Source organism: Geotrypetes seraphini, chromosome 2 (genome assembly GCF_902459505.1).
Source record: "Geotrypetes seraphini chromosome 2, aGeoSer1.1, whole genome shotgun sequence".
NCBI lineage: Eukaryota > Metazoa > Chordata > Amphibia > Gymnophiona > Dermophiidae > Geotrypetes > Geotrypetes seraphini.
This window is the reverse complement of record NC_047085.1, coordinates 252660356-252679259: the sequence shown is the minus strand read 5'-3', so window position 1 is coordinate 252679259 and position 18904 is coordinate 252660356. Positions and strand designations below refer to the sequence as shown.

General features: G+C 46.1%; 1 protein-coding gene across 1 annotated transcript in view; it reads right to left on the bottom strand.

Annotated features, from left to right (window-relative positions):
• Positions 1-16679, bottom strand: part of PMM1 (phosphomannomutase 1) — a 68164-nt gene extending 51485 nt beyond the window's left edge. Inside the window, exon 1 of the mRNA XM_033929374.1 lies at positions 16569-16679. Coding sequence (XP_033785265.1) covers positions 16569-16652 — 84 coding nt within the window. The 5' untranslated portion in view covers positions 16653-16679. The remainder of the gene's footprint in view (positions 1-16568) is intronic.
• Between the last annotated feature and the right edge of the window lie 2225 nt (positions 16680-18904).

Below are 18904 nucleotides of genomic sequence, written 5' to 3'. Positions count from 1 at the left end.
ATTTTTATACTGTTTTAAATTGTCTGTATTATGTCTAATCTGTCAAAATTATATGTGAAACCACTATCTGTGGCTTTTAGAGTGTACATCGCCTAGATATTTCGATAGGCGATTCATAAAATGCTAATAATAAACTAGATATAGCTGACACCTTTTCTCAATAGCAGTTCAAGGGGGAGTTACATTCAGGTATGGTAAGCATTTCCCTATCCCCAGAAGGTTTACAATTTAAACACACTCCCCCCCCCCCTTTTACAAAACCACACAAGAGGTTTTTAGTGCCAGCCAGTGTGCTAATGCTCCGATGCTCATAGGAACCCTATGATCATTGGAGCAGCACAGAACATTCAGTGCGCTGGCTGGTGTTAGAAACCTCTTGTGCAGTTTTGTAAAAAGGGAGGGGGGTAAGTGTTTGCCTGAGGTAATGGAGGGTTAAGTGACTTGTCCATGACAACAAGGAGCAGCAGCAGCAGCAGCAGCAGCAGCAGCAGAGGGTTTCTCCTGTTAATGCTATATCTGGAGTGTTTGGAGGAGATCAGGTGACACATTTTATTCTGATGCCTTCGCCCTTCGGCTCCGGAGCTCTTTACTCTAGATAGCTTTAATGACTTGTTTGGCATGCTAAATATAGGGAGGGCTGCAGGTAAATTCCAAAGGTCCAATGCGATTTAAGACATGTCTGGTAAGTAGAAGAGGGGTAGAATATTCTGGGGAGGAAGAGGGAAGTCTACCGTATGGCTCCAGAAAAAGGAAGACGGATTGAAACATCTGGGTTTTACTTTAATTGAAAGCAATGGAAGTAAGGAAGATAGAGACATCTGAATTTTATTTCCATTGATAGCAGTGGAAGTAAGATCCGAATGTCTCAATTCATCCTCCTTTTTCTGGAGCCATATGGTAACCCTAGGCCAGTGGTCGGCAAACTGTGGGTCGCGAGATGCATGCGGCGCTTTAGCCACTTGAGAGTGGCTCGCGGCTCGTCTAGAGCAGGGGTGCCCAACCTGCTTCCATTCCCCGTAAAGAGGATGCTGAAGCGCCGGGCCGACCAACTTTTGCCACCCGACGTCAATTCTGACATCAGAGAGGAAGTTCTGGGCCAGCCAATTGCTGCCTGGCTGGCTCGAAACTTTCTCTCCGACGTTAGAATTGACGTCGGGTGGCAAAAGTTGGTTGGCCCGGCGCTTCAGCATCCTCATTACAGGGAAGGGAAGCAGGGAGAGCTCAGAACTCGGCGGCGGCCTGTTCCCCGATGGCGGTGGCAGCCTGTTCCCCGGCGGTGGTGGCATCTTGTTCCCCAATGGCAGTGGCTTGGGGGAGGGCAGAGAGACAGAAATAAAGAAGGGAGATGGGAGACAGGCAGAAAGGGGGCATGGAGAGAGAAAGACAGACAGAAAGAAAGAAATGGGGCATGGAGAAAGAAAGAAATGGGGCACACAGAGAGAGAGAAAGACAGACATACAGAAAGAAAGGGAGCATGGAGAGGGAAATAAAGAAGGGAGCAGGATGAAAGAAAGAAAAAGTTTGGGGAGGGAATGAGGTCTGGAGGAGAGGAAGCATACAGGGGCTGAAAGAAAGAAAGAAATATTGGATGCACAGTCAGAAGAATAAAGTGCAACCAGAGACTCATAAAATCACCAGACAACAAAGGTAGGAAAATGATTTTATATTCAATTTAGTGATCAAAATGTGTCTGTTTGAGAATTTATATCTGCTGTCTATATTTTGCACTATGGCCCCCTTTTACTAAACCGCAACAGTGGTTTTTAGCCCAGGGAGCCTATGAGCATCGAGAGCAGCACAAGGCATTCAGCGCGGCTCCCTGCACTAAAAACCATTATCGCGGTTTAGTAAAAAGGGAGGGGGTATATTTGTCTATTTTTGTATAGTTGTTACTGAGGTGACATTGCATAAAGTTATCTGCCTTGACCTCTTTGAAAATCGCGGAATATAAATGATAATTAACATTTTCTCTGCGTACAGTGTGCTATGTGTTTTTTAAAATTTTTATTGTTGGTAGATCATTTTGACTTGGCCACGAAGGTAAGGTGGGGGAGGAAGGGAGGGGCAGGCTTGACTGTGCAGGGAATTATTTTTGTAAAATCATGTTTTGTTATGTGACTGGCATTATTTAGACTTTAATTTCTATGAATGAATAGATTGAAAATGATATAAAATTGCTTGCTAGTTTTTATTTGCGTGCGCTGAAGGGAAGTGGAGAGAGAATGGGCTGAGGATGCTGAAGGGAAATGGAGAAGAGAGAGTGGGGAGAAGACGCTGATTTATAATTGACAATTGTACAGACTATTGTTTCTTTTTATACTTTAATATAATAAGTTCAGTATAAAACTATTTGAGGCTTGTGTGGATGGGACCAGTTGGTTTGTGGGGACGGGGACGGAGACAAATTTTTTCCCCGTGTCATTCTCTAGGCTCTGCCACAAATCTATTTCAACTACGTGTGTGTGAGCGGGGTGTCAGTCGAGTTGATTTAGCTGTCGTAGCGCAAGCGGGCATGGTGTATGGCTCTCAAAAAAAATCATCGTTGTACTGCTGATTTGGCTCTTTTGACTAATGAGTTTGCCTACCACTGCCCTAGGGCCTAGGCATAGGAGAGGTCTACTGCCAAGAGCACTGTGCAATTCTATGGGAGACATGCATGCTAGCTAAGGTGAAAGCTGAAGACTTCCCCCTGCATGACTGAAATGAGGAAGAGACAAGAATCCACAACCCCCCCACACACACACCCCTGCCCCACCCCTGCAACCTCAAAAAAATCCCATTCTTTCTTCAGAGCACATTTAAAACCAAGATGTTGGCCTTAATCTACCTTCCTATTGGCAACAAACCTTAAAAATAAAATAAAGACAGTGTAAGAGAGACTTGTACTCAGTGGCATACCAAGGGGGGTGTGGGGGGGGGGTCCTCCCCCGGTGCATGCCCTAGGGGGGGTGCACAGCCGGCCAGGTCCGAGTCCTCCTGCCCTATTGTACAACTGGATCTGCACCTCAGCACATCCTTCCTTTCCCCCGGTCTGCACCGCTGCAGTCTTACCTCCCCGCTGCTGCTGCTAATCGCCGACAAGAAGTCTTCTTTCCGACGTCAATTCAGTAGCCTGTTTCTGTCTATGTGTTCACTGATGCTGTTTTTTATCAGTGCTTCCACCATCTTGCCCGGAACCGAAGTCAGACTTACTGGTCTGTAGTTTCCAGGGTCCCCTCTTGATCCCTTTTTGAAGATAGGTGTAACATTTGCTACTCTCCAGTCCTCCAGGATCTCCCCTGTTTTCAAGGATAGGTTGCAAACTCGTTGGAGTAATTCTGCTATTTCATTTTTCAGTTCTTTTAATACCCTTGGGTGGTTTCCATCCGGGCCCGGGGATTTGTCTGTTTTCAATCTATCTACCTGCTGGAGGACATCCTTGAGGCTTACCTCTATTGTCGATAGTTTTTCTTCTTGGTCTCCACTGAAAATTTTCTCAGGTTCCGGTACGTTGGTTGTGTCTTCTCATGTGAAGACTGACGAGATGAACTTGTTTAACCTATCAGCCACCTCTTTTTCCTCCTTTACTACTCCCTTTCTATCTCCATCATCCAATGGTCCTACTTCCTCCCTTGCCGGTTGCTTCCCTTTAACATATCTGTAGAACGATTTGAAGTTTTTTGCTTCCCTGGCCAGTCTCTCTTCATATTCTCTTTTTGCTCTCCTAACCACTCAGTGGCATTCTTTTTGGAGTTTCCTGTGCTCTTTCCAGTTATCCCCAGTTTTGTCTTTTTTCCACTTCTGGAACGATTTTTTTCTCGTCTCCTATTGCTTTTTTCACTACATTTGTTATCCATACTGGGTCTTTTATTTGGTTCTTTTTGCACCCCTTTCTAAATCTGGGGATGTACAGATTTTGTGCTGTTGGCCAATTCCTGGACGATTTTAAAACAGTGATTGATTCACTATCTTTTTTGCATGCAAACTCCCGACTTAATCGCTCACTGAGTGATTGAATTGGGGCAGCCCTGACAGTAGTGACAGGAGAAACAGCCTCCTGTCACTGCTGTCAGGATTTCTGCCAGTTTTTTTTTGTGTGTGGTTTTTTATTTTAATGGCACAGATATTTTACACACGCAAAATATCTTGCCAATAAAAAGAAAAAAAAGGCATCCTGCCGCCCGACAGCACCTCCTCCCCCAACCCAACAAAATGGCAGGAGGGATGCCCACTCCCTTCTACCACCAGATGCTCCCACCTCCCCTGCACAAATATGGCAGGAGGGATGCCCACTCCCTTCTACCACCAGATGCTCCCACCTCCCCTGCACGAATATGGCAGGAGGGATGCCAACACCCTCCTGCCACCAGACACCCTCCGCCCGCTGACTGCCTGCCCGCCACCACCAACATCAAACTAATCCACCACCCCCGTTAGAACCCCCCCAAACATGGCAGGAGAAATGCCAATTCCCTCTTGCCATCAGAACTTGTCCAGCCCCCCCAGTACACCTTCCCCCGGTCCACCCCCTCCTGGTACCTGAAAGTTGGGAGCAGGAGAGGTGCTCAGTTCCTCCTGATCCTCCGGGCTCCAGCGATGCAATCAGGGCCTTGGCCCCCCACCCCCCACGGTGCATCATGTGATGCATGGGGAGAGGTCTAAGGCCCTGATTGGCTCAGGCACCTCGGGCTCCTCCTTTGGGAGGGGCCTGAGGCACCTGAGCCAATCAGGGACTTCCTTAGGGAGGAGCCGGTTCCAGCCTGTTTAGCTTACATGTATTTTATCACCAGCGATGGGCACATGCAAATTTTGCAAACCTTCGCTACTCTCTGCCAAACTCATTTGCATGAGTGTTTTTTGGAGAATGACTCATTTTGTTTAAATCGATATATTAATGGCTGTGACAGCGGCCCATCGTTTTTTAATGTGAATTTTTGAGAATCTAGCTCTCAATTTATAGAATGCCAACTAAGGGCTAGATTCACAAAGCAAACCGATCGTGTACCAATCGGTTTGCGACCCCTTAACGATCAAATTTCCCTCCAGCCTGATTCACTTACCTCTCCTGCGATCTGCTTCGAATCCATGCATACAAATGAGGAAAACGCATGCAAAGTAGGCTGGGACGCGATTCACAACACCGAATTTCACATCTGACTGGGCTGGCCGATCACCTGAAGAAGCGGCTGCTGGGGACCAGTCGAAAACGTCTTTCCGATGCTCCTCTCCTGCCTGCCTGAACTGCTGCCTGCCCTGAACTCCCATGATTTCCTGCCTGCCTCGACTCTCCCACCCTTTCTCACAGTGCAAGCTCGTGGTTTTAACCCGCAGGCTCTAAACGGGTTAAAACCACGGGCTTCATTTATCTTTTTAGTAGCCTTGGTAACTGGCTGAAAGTGACCGATAGAATTCCGGGCTGCTGTTTGTCGCGCACGTGCCTCCATACTATAAGACTGTCTCCTTCCTCCTCCTGCCCTGTGTATCCTCGCTAGCCGGTATCACTTCTCAGCCCAGCAGAATAACCCAGAAACAACACAGGGTTAGTTTAGTTCCTCGCTCAATTTTTATCAGCCGCGAGCGCAAATAACTTTTTCTCTCGCGCTCCACATTACAGGGGCAGGGTGAGGGCGTCAGCTGGCAAGAGCGGGACCAGCTTTCTGGGAGCCTTGCGGGTTGGGGGTCAGTGGAGGTGGCGGCGTTTGGTTCAGTCTGTGGCGAGGGAGGAGAAATAAGGGCTTGATAGAGCAGGAGAAGCAGGAGAGTTGGTGCGCTGTGACTCTACTAGTTAAAATTTCTTTTAAAAAAAAGTCACGGCTGGACGGGTCTAGATGCATGCGCAGACCATCTACAGATGGTCTGTGCATGTGTCGGGATCATAGACCTGCGATCCGTGCCGGCAGATGGGGACATTCCTACGATCTCCATTTGCATATTAGATGTTGAAGAATTCGTCGGACCTTCCCGGATCGAGCACGGATCGGTCCCGATCGGGCAGGTTACGCGCATACCTGCAAATTAGTTTCAATTAGCACCAATTATAGCCAATTATTCATAGGAGGATGGTGTGTCATCTCAGAAATTATTCTTTTTGAGACATTGAGAAAAAAAGATCAAGAATGTTATATATCAGGCTCATAACCTTGCTAAATCAGCCAGGGTTTTTTTTCCTAAATGACAAATACAGTAGAATCCCAGTTAACCGGTATTCAACTAACTGGCACTCTCAACCAACTGGCAAAATAAATTGCTGGCATAAAAAATTGTCTCCCCTGCTCCTGACCGACAACCTTCAAATTTTTGTGCTCCTAACCTGACAAACCCCTCTCTCCTTCCAGCCCCCAAAGCATCAGTGGCAGCCCCCTCTTTCTTCCCTCCCTTTAGCCCCCAAAGCAGCAGTGGCATCTGGCCCTGACAATCCCCCTCCCTCCCAGCTCCCAAAACAGCAGCGGCAGTTGTACTGACTCTCCAACCTCCCTCTCACCCTCCCTCCAGCCTTGAAGTAGCAGTGGCAGCAGTCTGACCCACCAACCCCTCCCTCCCTCCAGCCCCGAAGTAGCAGTGGCAGAAGTCTGACCCACCAACCCCTCCCTCCCTCCAGCCCCGAAGTAGCAGTGGCAGCAGAACTGACCTGCCAACCCTCTGCCCTCCCTCCTTCCTTCCCTTACTTAGCTAAAGCAGCAGCGGCAGCCGGTCAGCACCGGAAACAGGCTGCTCACGGCAAGCCCTGGCAGGGCCTTTCCTCTACCACATCACTTCTGATGTTAGGGCTGGTCGCGAACAGCCTGTTTTCAGCTTCCTCTGTTGACTGGATGCCACTGCTGCTTTGGGTAAGGAATGGGGGGGAGGTTTGGCGGGTCAGGACTGCTGCTGCTTTGGGGCCTGGAGGGAGGGAGGTCAGGACCGCTGCTGCTGCTGCTGCCGCCTCAGATAAGTAATGGGGGTCCAGGAGGCCAGATCCACACGGAGGGAGGGAGGGCATATCTGGGGTGGAGAAGGACCAGGTATGTGTGTGTGGAGGGTCCATTAGGGTGAAGGGCTGGGGAGGGGAGATGGGTGGATGGATGTTGAACCCAAAAGTGTGGAGGGGGGGGTTGAGAAGGGAGGGAGAGAAAGTGACCTAGACAAAAAATAAGGGTGGGAAGGGAGGAACAGATACTGGACCTACAAATCAGGGTGGGGGGGGGGTGATAGGAAGAGGAAGAGATTGATGTGGGAAGGGAGACAAAACTATTTTTAGAGTAACTGTCAAGGAACCAGAAACTATAGTTATCCAGTATCTATCAATTCCCATGGATGCCGGATAACTGTGATCTGTATTTAGAAATATTCAAGGGTTTTTTTTTTCTGGGGGTACTGGCTCCTTTTCCACTGCCTGCTAAAATGTATCCATAGTCCCCAAGTATTAATGAAAAAGCTCAGGATCTGCACACCACTGCAGCCTTTTCTTAGGATCTGTGGATGGTTGCAGGGGCCCTCAGTGATCACCCCACCCCTGAAGGATAACCTGGCATTTGAGTAACTGGCATCTTTTTTGAGGAAAAATACACACGGGGAATACTTTTCAATTTGCAATATGACAGAGAATTCCATTGAAAAGGCTCAGCAAAGTAAGGGCTCCTTTTACAAAGGTGCGTTAGGGCCTTAACGTGCGGAACAGCGCACGCTAGACCTTAACGCCAGCAGCGTACCGCAAGGTAATTTTGTAAGTGTGCTAAAAACGCTAGCGCACCTTAGTAAAAGGGGCCCTAAATGTATATTTCTGGTGGTTGTCAATGTTACTTGGCTAAACAAGAATAACTGAATCAAGTTTTGTTCAGAAAACTACAAACGCCATGGGGGGAATATAATCCTCCAAATTAGCTTTGAGGTAATCAGAAACTCCCATGTAAAAAAAAAACTTACAAAGCAAACACATCTTGAAAAAAAAATCTGGCCTCACTTGGGAGTCAATGTAAATCTCTAAGATTAGGAGATATACAGTCATGTGAAAAAATTAGGACACTCCATGAAATATTCAGTTCTTTCTTAAGAAATGTTCACATATCAATGTCAAATCTTTTTTTTTAATTTATCTCTGGAAAAGAAAGTGATAAAATTGCAGGAAAACAACAAAATTTTCCTTGACTTACCCATTAAAACAAAAGATATCCACAAACGTGTATTCTAACTGAGGAATAAATTAGGTCACCCCACTTAAAGTGGTTCAAATCACACACAGGTGCACATGATTAGAACATCGTTACTCAGCATTTTCAAGGAGGTTTGCCCTACTTAAACCTCAAACATTTAGTTTGATGTGCTCATGTGATGAGATTGAGTACCATGGTGAGATCAAAAGAGCTGTCTTGAGGCCTTCAGAAAGAAGATTGTAGTAGTTTATAAGTCTGGAAAAGGATTTTAGAAGATCTCAAAAGAATTTGACATTAGCCATTCCATGGTCCGGAAAATAGTGTACAAGTGGAGGACTTTCCAAACAACTGCCAACATTCCCAGGTCTGGCCGTCCAAGCAAGTTGACCCCAGAGCAGACTGCAAGATGCTAAAAGAAGTCCCCAAAAACCCTAAAATGTTATCTCGGGACCTACAACAGGCTCTTGCTACTGTTGATGTGAAAGTGCATGCCTCTACAATCAGAAAGAGACTGCAAAAATTTAACTTGCATGGGAGGTGTGCAAGGAGGAAACCTTTGCTCTCTAAGAGAAATATCAAGGCCAGACTGAAGTTTGCCAGAGAGAACGAAGACAAACATCAGGACTTCTGGAATAGTGTTCTATGGACAGATGAGTCTAAAATTGAATTATTTGGACACCAGAAAAGAGGACATGTTTGGCATACACCAAATACAGCATTCCAGGAAAAGAGCCTCATACCAATGTGAAGTATGGAGGTGGAAGTGTCATGGTTTGGGGATGCTTTGCTGCAGCAGGACCTGGCCAGCTCACCATCATAGAATCAACCATGAATTCTACCGTGTATCAGAGGGTGCTTGAGGAACACGTGAAACCATCTGTAAGAAAATTAAAGCTGAAGTCGAACTGGACCCTGCAACACGACAATGACCCAAAACATACCAATAAATCCACCAAAGACTGGCTGAAAACTAAGAAATGGAGAAATGGAGTGGTTGAGTCAAAGCCCTGATCCTAATCCCATTGAGATGCTGTGGGTTGATTTGAAACGGGCTGTACATGCAAGAAACCCCTCAAACATCTCACATCTGAAAGAATTCTGCATTAAGGAGTGGGCCAAACTTTCCTCAGACCGATGTCAGAAACTGGTAAATGGCTACAAGCAGTGTCTCACTGCAGTTATTTCAACCAAAGGGGGTAACACTAGCTATTAGGGTGTCCTAATTTATTCCTCAGTTAGAATATACATTTTTGTGGATATTTTTATTTCATGAGTAAATCAAGATAAAATTTTGTTGTTTACCTGCAATTACATCACTTTATTTTCTAAAGATAAATAAAAAAAAGATTTGACATCAATATTTCTTACGAAAGAACCAAATATTTCATGGGGTGTCCTAATTTTATTTTCACATGACTGTATGATTACACTTTTTTCTTGTCTATGATCAACCAAGCTGCAATATTCTGGACTAATTGCATCCCAGCAGCCACCCTACACTAGATCAAGTTTGGGCAGAGTCAATATCTATCCACAGAGGTCAGAGGAGTAATTAGTAATTGTGTCAAGAGTAGGCAGAGAAGGAAGTAATTGTGTCAGGAGTAGGCAGAGAAGAAAGAGTCATACAAGCCTAACCCTGAACCTCTTCTGCCCAAGCGGCAGCAGCAATGCTGGGTTGCCACAGAGTTCACACAGGCTGCAAACCCTCAGGAAAGAGGAAGGCAGTTTGCAAAACTTAACAAGGATCAACTTTCCTGAGGTTAATGCTGCCAGGAAATCACTCAGCCCCACCTGAATTACAACTTCCTCTGGAAGCATTGCAATCACATCAGAATACCCTAATTATTTAATTGCACATCCACTACTGATATTTCATATCATGCAGCCACAGGAAATAAAACATTTTCAGGGACATAGTCAAAAACGTTAAAATGTCCAAAAAAGTGCCTAAGTCGGCACTTGGATGTCCTAATCACCGGGACATCCAAGTGCCGATTTTCAAAACCATTTTTCTGGACATGTAGATATTATGGGAGTTTTGGGAAGTTTACCCTAAATTATAAGGGGGTTATGATGAGATGTATTTGTGACACCCCTTTTTGTGCCCTCTAAGGTACCCCACTGCTCTGTTGGGATGTCTATATGACCAGTACATTAGAATGTTGGCCCCTCCCATGTCAAGTGTTGTCCATTTGGATGTTTCTAACTTAGATGATATTTTGGTCGAAAATGGGGTATAAAGTTAGGCGTCTCTAGGCATCCAAATAGACGATTTCTGACAAAAATATTTTTCAACGTCTACCGATTCAACTTTCTAAAATGGACATTTTTGTTCTTCCGACTTTGGACGTTTTGTGGGAAATGCCCAAATTGGACTCGGACGTCCTTTTCGAAAATGGCCCCCGTTATATGTTGACTCACTCTTAGTATGGCAGCTAGAAGATTTAAATATCAATGTGTTTGTTTCACAGCCCCATTGAGGGCGTTAGCATTTAGCGCCTTAGTAAAAGACCCCTTAAGATGGCTTTGTTCAAGCATTCTTTATAGTTCACCACAGAAGATCCCCGAGTCAGAATGTGATGCTGTTTATTTAGTTACACTGCTGGATTTACTATCTTGAGTTTTAAATCCGAGAAGTTAGTGCTGGGATGTTTTGAGTTTTGTAAAATGGAGGAGCTCCTTGTGACCTTGAGCAAGTCCTTGAACCATCTATTACCTCAAGTACAGACATAAAAAAGGTGAGCCCTCCAGAGATATAAAAATACCTGCTATACCCAAACAGCTTTTAGGTTTGCGGACAGCATATTTATTTATTTAAAAATTTATATACCGTATTTTAACTATACGGTTTGCAAAGCTTACAATCATAGAACACAATTGCAGAAGAGTACAGTACTCGTAAAAAAAAAGAAAAAACTTAACACAGCAAAGCGCTAACAAACAATTGAGTTTTCAGCATTTTCTTAAAATTCATCCTACCATCACAATATCGCAAATTCCAGGCAATGCATTCCAAAGTTTAGCACCTGCCACAGACAGCATCGCTGCACTAATCCTAACATGAGAGATTGACATCTTACCCTCTAAACTCAATTTCATTCTATTTTCTGATCTCAAACACCTTCTAAACTAAACTAAACTAAACTAAACCTTAGGTTTGTATACCGCGCCATCTTGCAATACAGTCGGGGAAAAATGATACAAAATCTGATGTACAGTACTCTCCCGATATTCACAGGGGTTCTGTTCCAGGAACCCCCTCGAATGTTGAAAAACCGCAAATACGGTTTTTAGCGGGGGAGACAGGAGAGGGCAGCCGGAGCATCAGCGAGTGAAGGAAATTTCTCGCGGTATGCTCCAATCGCCTCATCCTGCACTAAAGTCGAGCCTCACCAATCAGGAGCTGCGTGTCAAAGCAGCTCCTGATTGGTGAGGCCCAACTTTAGTGCAGGAAGAGGCAGTCAGAGCTTACTGCGAGTGATTTCCTTCACTCGCCGGCGCTCCAACTGCTCTCTCCTGCCTCTCCGGCTGCCCTCTCCTGCCCGGTCATTCGTGGATGGAAAATACCGCGAATGACTGGGACCGTGGGGTGGTGGAGACAAAAAGCATATCTGAATTAAAGAAAGCTTGGGACAAGTAAGTTGGATCTCTAAGGGAGAGGAAGGGTTAGTAGATGGCATGGTTAGGCAGACAAGATTGGTCATGTGGCCTTTATCTGCCTTCATTTTTTATGTTTCTATAAAAGGGGTATATTTTCCTTCAGAGAGAAAGAAGCACAAAACGAGAAACATATTTTTGGTAAAGGGAGCTAATCTCATTTGGACAACTGCCCTAAGGTCCTGCATTTTGGAGGGTTTCATATGGCCATCACTTTCTCTTCTGGATCAGAGACAAGTGGGTCTAAGATAGCCTGAGCCCGTCCATTTTCAGCTCAGGACCTCCCAGCAGTGGCACATCCTTTGTGCAGCTGGCAAGGATCCCCATGTCTCATCAGCTGAAGACTTGCAAAACCTGCCATAACTCTCCTCAGCCAACTACAGCAGTTGGTGGCATCACTTCATAGTTGCTGGCACTATGGACATGTCCAGGTTTTGCACATGCTCACTTCATGTGTGAGAACTAAGCATGCACGGAGTGACTGGGACAGCTGACAGCTGTGTTTGTCTGCAGGGAGTTAGGGCAGGCTTTGGATATCTTCAGCTGGCAGGGCTTGGGGATCCCCATCAGTTAAGGTATTTCAGTTTTAATTTGAGCTGGAGAGGGGGCAAAATCTGGAAATGCTACTGTTCTGGAGTGTGGCAGAAATTGTACCACAGAAAGGCACAGTGACAGATCTCCTTTCCCACACCACTCTTTAAACTGTGAAGTGGGGGTTAGTGTGAGGAGATATAAATAGGGAAAAAAATCCCTGAGTAATTACTGATGAAGAAAGATATGGGGGAAGCCACTGCTTGCCCTGGATCGGTAGCATGGAATATTGCTACTCTTTGGGTTTTGGCCAATTTCTAGTGACCTGGATTGGCCACTGTGAGAAGGGGCTATTGGGCTTGATGGACCATTGGTCTGACCCAGTAAAGTTATTCTTAAGATTTATACCAGATCCTAATCCCAGAGCAGGTCAGAGCACCTCAGAAACAGTGTCATAAACTCTTCAACATCTTTATAAACGATCTGGACATTGGTACGATGAGTGAGGTGATTAAATTTGCAGACAATGCAAAGTTATTCAGAGTAGTGAAGACACAGGGGGATTGCGATGATCTGCAACATGACATAATCAAGCTTGAGAAATGGGCATCGACATGGCAAATGAGGTTCAACGTGGATAAGTGTAAAGTGATGCGTGTTGGTAACAAAAATCTCATGCACGAATACAGGATGTCTGGGGCGGTACTTGGAGAGACCTCCAAGGAAAGAGACTTGGGAGTTCTGATCAACAAGTCAATGAAGCCGTCTGCGTAATGTGCGACGGTGGCGAAAAGGGCGAACAGAATGCTAGGAATGCTTAAGAATGGGATCACGAACAGATCGAAGAAGGCTATCATGCCGCTATACCGGGCCATAATGCGCCCTCACCCGGAGTACTGCGTCCAGCACTGGTCACCATACATGAAGAAGGACATGGTACTACTTGAAAGGGTCCAGAGAAGAAAGACTAAGATGGTTAAGGGGCTGGCGGAGCTGCCGTACAGCGAAAGATTAGAGAAACTGGGCCTCTTCTCCCTTGAAAAGAGGAGACTGAGAGGGGACATGATCTAAACATTCAAAATACTGAAGGGAATAGACTTAGTAGAGAAAGACAGACTGTTCACACTCTCCAAGGTAGGGAGAACGAGAAGGCACTCTCTAAATGAAAGGGGATAGATTACGTACAAATGTAAGGAAGTTCTTCTTCACCCAGAGAGTGGTAGAAAACTGGAACGCTCTTCCGGAGTCTGTTATAGGGGAAAACACTCTCCAGGGATTCAAGACAAAGTTGGACAAGTTCCTGCTAAACTGGAACGTTCGCAGGTCAGGCTGGACTCATTTAGAGCACTGGTCTTTGACCTTGGGGCCGCCACGTTAGCGAACTGCTGAGCATGATGGACCACTGGTATGACCCAGCAGCGGCAATTCTTATGTTCTTGCATTGCCAGACACTATGTGAAGAAACATGAAACCGTGCAATAATCAAACTACCACTAACATTCAAATCTAAAACAGCAAAACCTCTACCTATGAAAATGCTACAAGAGGTATACAGTGCTGTAAACATTATATGCAGGTACTTTTTATGACCCTAGTGGGCTCATAATCTAAGATGCTTTTTGTACTTGGGGCAGTGGAGGGTTAAGTGACATGTCCAGGTTCACCAGGAGCTGCAGTGGGAATTGAATCCAGTTCCGCAGGATTGCAACTCACTGCACTAACCACTGTGTTGCTCCTACAGCAAGTACCAGAATATCAGAGGAGGAGAAGACTGGACTGTTTCAGATCCCTCTGAGCCTGAAGAACACCTGATCTCAATCACACATGCAAAGCACAGCACAGCTGGATCCTCACCAAGCAGAATAAATGACTACAGGCTAGTTGCATACAAAAACTGAACTGGAACCCCCAAGAAGCTGGAGCCTGCAAGCAAAGCAATGCAATGCTGGAGAAATAGAAAACAGACATGCATTTCTTTTTGTACAGAGCAAAATACAAAGGCATTAGAGAATCATATTTCCAAAAACTAACAAGGAAAATCAAAGACTTCTCACAAAAGAATAAACTAGAACAAAATAATTCTGGTAGCAGCAAAATATGAAACCTAATCTGACCGAGACAAACGAAGACAGCTGAAATTGTCTTCTCTTTGCTTATAATTCCTTTTCTTTTGTGTTTTCTGTATTCCTTTAGTGACACAGGCACATACTGTTATGTGGGTGAATCTCAGAAAGCGGGAGTCTTGGCAGGCGAGGAATGTAGGGGAAAGGTGAGGCATTGCAGCAGGTCCTGGCACAGCTCCAAGGCTTCCCTCTGCAGACATGTTGTCATGTTTGCAACACAAGGACAGTGACAATTACGTTTATCCATCCTCACTTTAAATTTGATGCTCCCTTGATCTTTGCTGTAATGGGGGACTGGTGCCCTGTCCGATGCCATCTTTAGGGCACCCTACTCACTTTATGCGTCCTGCTTTGTAGACAAAAGCTTCTGCAGCCTGTGGGCTGAGACCTACGGAAGCCAGGGTTCAAATCCCACCATGTTTCCTTGGATGTCAGGTACAAATTCAGACTGTAAGTCCCCAACAGACAGAAACCTACTATACCTGAATGGAACAGATATCAGGCAAATAAATAAATACAATGATCATCTGGCTACAGATACAGTTTATTGTTTATATTCTGTTTTTATTCAAAGCAGATTACAACACAATATACATAATTAAAACAATTCAAACGTCACGCACATAATGAGAATAACACTCTCAAACTGGGAAGTTTTTTTTAAGAAAGACACTAAAAACTGTTCATTATAGCAAAACTGCATATTAATGCACATAGTTCATCTGACAAGAAAAAAAAAGATGATAATTCTTAAATTGGTGCAGATCTTTCTATTGTTGGAGATGTTAAATGAAACCCAGCGCCCACCCTCAATAAAAATACAGAAACTCTGAAAAAGCAAACGAGCAGAATGGTCTATGATAAGGGCCACCAGCCATCAAAACCCTGCATTTTTTGGTGACTATAAGCAAACACCAGTAAAGCCTACTGGAGTATGGAGATCAAATACTAGAGCCAAGTGTCATGGAGTACATATGTATTTCCTCAATAGACTCAAACTGGGGGAGAGTACTGGCCAGTCAAGATCAGTTTCCAGGAAAGCACAAGCTCTGCTTGTTTGATTGCTTAATTCTCCTTACCAACTTTATAGGTTAGATCCGCTTTGCCCCCCCCCCCTCCTAGATTCAGGGCTAAGGATGTTCTCCAACTTGCCCCCTGTATAAGAGTCCAGAGAAGAAAGACTAAGATGGTTAAGGGGCTGGAGGAGCTGCCGTACAGCAAAAGATTAGAGAAACTGGGCCTCTTCTCCCTCGAACAGAGGAGATTGAGAGGGGACATGATCGAAACATTCAAGGTACTGAAGGGGATAGACTTAGTAGATAAGGACAGGTTGTTCACCCTCTCCAAGGTAGGGAGAACAAGAGGGCACTCTCTAAAGTTGAAAGGGGATAGATTCCGTACAAACGTAAGGAAGTTTTTCTTTGCCCAGAGAGTGGTAGAAAGCTGGAACACTCTTCCAGAGGTTGTTATAGGGGAAAACACCCTCCAAGGATTCAAGCCAAGTTTCTGCTGAACAAGAACGTGCGCTGGTAGGGCTAGTTTCAGTTAGGGTGCTGGTCTTAGACCAGAGGGCCGCCGCGTGAGCGGACTGCTGGGCATGATGGACCACTGGTCTGACTCAGCAGTGGCAATTCTTATGTTCTTATGCTGCTTGATGATTTCACCTGTATTGAAGAATAAGATTTTCAGTGCTTTCCAAGCATCTCCCCTCATCAGAGGACCTCTCATCTTCCGGGAGTACTTCTTGTGAAAATTCACAATTTCCTGCCTTTTCTTTCTCCAGCAGTCCCTGCTCTTTCTTACTCGGATGCTGGGGTTGTCTTTCTATCTGTCTCTCTCTCTCTCATTGCCCAGACACTGCTGCAGATGCAGTTAGAGAGGAGAGCGGAAGTGAAAAACCCAGCTCGGAGACCGATCAACCAGTGGCCAAGGGGCAGGGAAACTGCAAGCCCAGATAAGGAAACTGAAAAGAGGCCAAGAAAGCAGGATTCATAGTAGAAAAGCCCCCCCCCCCCTCTCGAACATGTCCATTATTGCCTTTAAGCTACTTATAGCAAATCTCTTCCAGGAAATCCAGTGCTGCAGCAAAGCACTGGATCTCCTGCATATAGAGGTTTTGGTGCACAGTATTAGGGGAGGGGGGGCATACCTGTCGGGCTGGAGTAAGGGTGCCATCCACGTCAAAGAGACAGAGGGTGCTGCTCGGGCACTTCTGCCGCTCTGGGCTTTCCATACTTGGCTTCTGAACCGTTGACAGAGCGATGAATGAAGAAGGAGTGGAGGAGGCAGGTCCGGGTAGGAAGGGGGGTGTTGGCCGTGCCGGAACCAATGAGAAGCAAAGCCTTCCATCACGTCCCGGGCCAGCCTCAGCCCGGGCGCCGCCTCCACTGCTCAGTCTATCTGATGGCGGGCTGAAGGTCAAACGGCCTCTGTCGGCATGCTGCTCAGCCGGGTCCCCGGCCACAGCCCTTGAAGGTACTTTACTTACACCGGGTGAAAAGTGCGGTCGACAGGAACACACCGATGTCCTTTCAAATATTTTGATCTGCCTCCTCTCGTTATTGTCTGGCAGATTAGACAGCTGTCAAAAACAAAACAAGCCCCCAAATCCCATAAACTGGGGTGGGGGAAGGGGTGTAAAGTGTGTGTAATATCTAACACGGGCCCAATATTGGAAGCAAACAGCGATCCCTTCTGTAGAGAAGGTGCTGCACAAATTAGATTATACTGTATATGTCTTAATGTCAAAATTGACTGCATACCAATATGGTAGGGTGCTGCCCTTTCACAAAGTTTGGGGGTGTTTATCTTGAGTGTAGAACTGAGGTGAATTGATTTATATCTGATCATGACATTATACCAAGATCCAGCTATGCTGGTTGAAGGGGGGCAAAAGGTGAAAAGGATTTTGGGGTTTGTTTGCAATTTCTTTTGATTTATTTTCTGAATATCACGTGAATAGAATTTCTCTGATGAATATGTCGCTTTATAGCCTGTCTTGCCCCCCCCCCCCTACTTTTGTAGTGGGGGACTTGTTCACTAATTGTGATGTATATTGTATCTGAAAAATTATAAAATAAAACAGTAAAAAAGAAAGAACGAGGCAAAGGTGTACTGAGATCAAATTTGCCGACTTTATTAAAATAGGAGCTAGCAGGAGATAAGGAAAGACGGTGAGATCAGTGGCATAGGGAGAATGAGAGGTGCCCAGGGGATGGTACCCCTCCCCACCCTCTTCTCTGCCCCTGCTCCTTCTCGATCCCCCTCCCCCACGGGCATGCTCCCCCTTCTCTCATACTTCTTTAATTTTCCTGGCACTAGCAGCATCATGAACTTGCTTCCTGTGCCGGCTCTCCCTCTGACATCACTTCCTAGTTGCGGGACCCGGAAGTAAAGTCCAAAGGGACACGCCAGCCAAGAGCTAGAGCAGGGGTAGGGAACTCCGGTCCGGTTTTCAGGATTTCCGCAATGAATATGCATGAGATCTATTTGCATGCACTGCTTTCAATGCATATTCATTGGGGAAATCCTGAAAACCCGACTGGAATAGGGCTCTCGAGGACCGGAGTTCCCTACCCCTGAGCTAGAGGTAGAGTGGGAAGCGAGGCAGAGGAGGAGTGGGAAGGAGCAGGGGGCGGAGGTACAGAGAAGCTGGTCAGAGGAGCAGGGCAAGAAGGAACCCAGAGCCCCGGCAAGGAGGAAGAGCGCTATTGTGAGGGAACAGAGAAGCCCAGCAGAGAGATAGATAGCTGGAGACATGCTGGGAGAAAAGCAGCCAAGCCCAGGCAGGAGGGGAGCCACGGGTGAGCCCTGAAGCAACAAATGAGAGGAGAAAACCGGACTTTTACAGACAGCAGGGGAAGCAGAGAGAGAGTTCTTGGTTGGGACCAGAGGGGAGAACCAAAGCTGTAACCAAGCCCTGAAAGTAGAGAGGCGAGAGAGCTACTATCTGGGTCCTTTGGAGTGAGAGGGAATCTGTAAGTCAGCCGCAGCCACTCCTGCTGTGCACGTGTACTTACCAACCCAAGGTCGTCCCCCCCCTCCCCCCTCATCCCCCCTCATCTGAATTCCTGCTCCTAAGTTTTATTTCTAAGTCTGCCTTCCAAGACCTCTATTTAAAAGTCTGTCTCTGGGTTAGTGATAGTCAGCCAGTGCTTACAGTTAGTCTAGGACAGGTGGGAAGAGCCAGCCTGAAAAGGATCACAGGAGCGGTTGCTGTTGGGGAGGGACAGATAGGGAACCCCCATTTCATGTTTGGTCCCCACCATCCCTTTTTCCAGAAACCCCACCCCTTTCTGACTGAAGGCACAGAGTTAGAGTTTTCCTTTGTCGATTTGTTTCAGTTAGGTTAGTAGGTAGCCAGGAGTCCCTGGACCAGTGAGCCGATGTCAGAATCCGTGGAGACATGGACACCGAGAGAGTATGGTACCCAACGCAAGGCAGCTGCAACGTTTCCAGAGACTTTCTTAGATTGGTAACACTGTG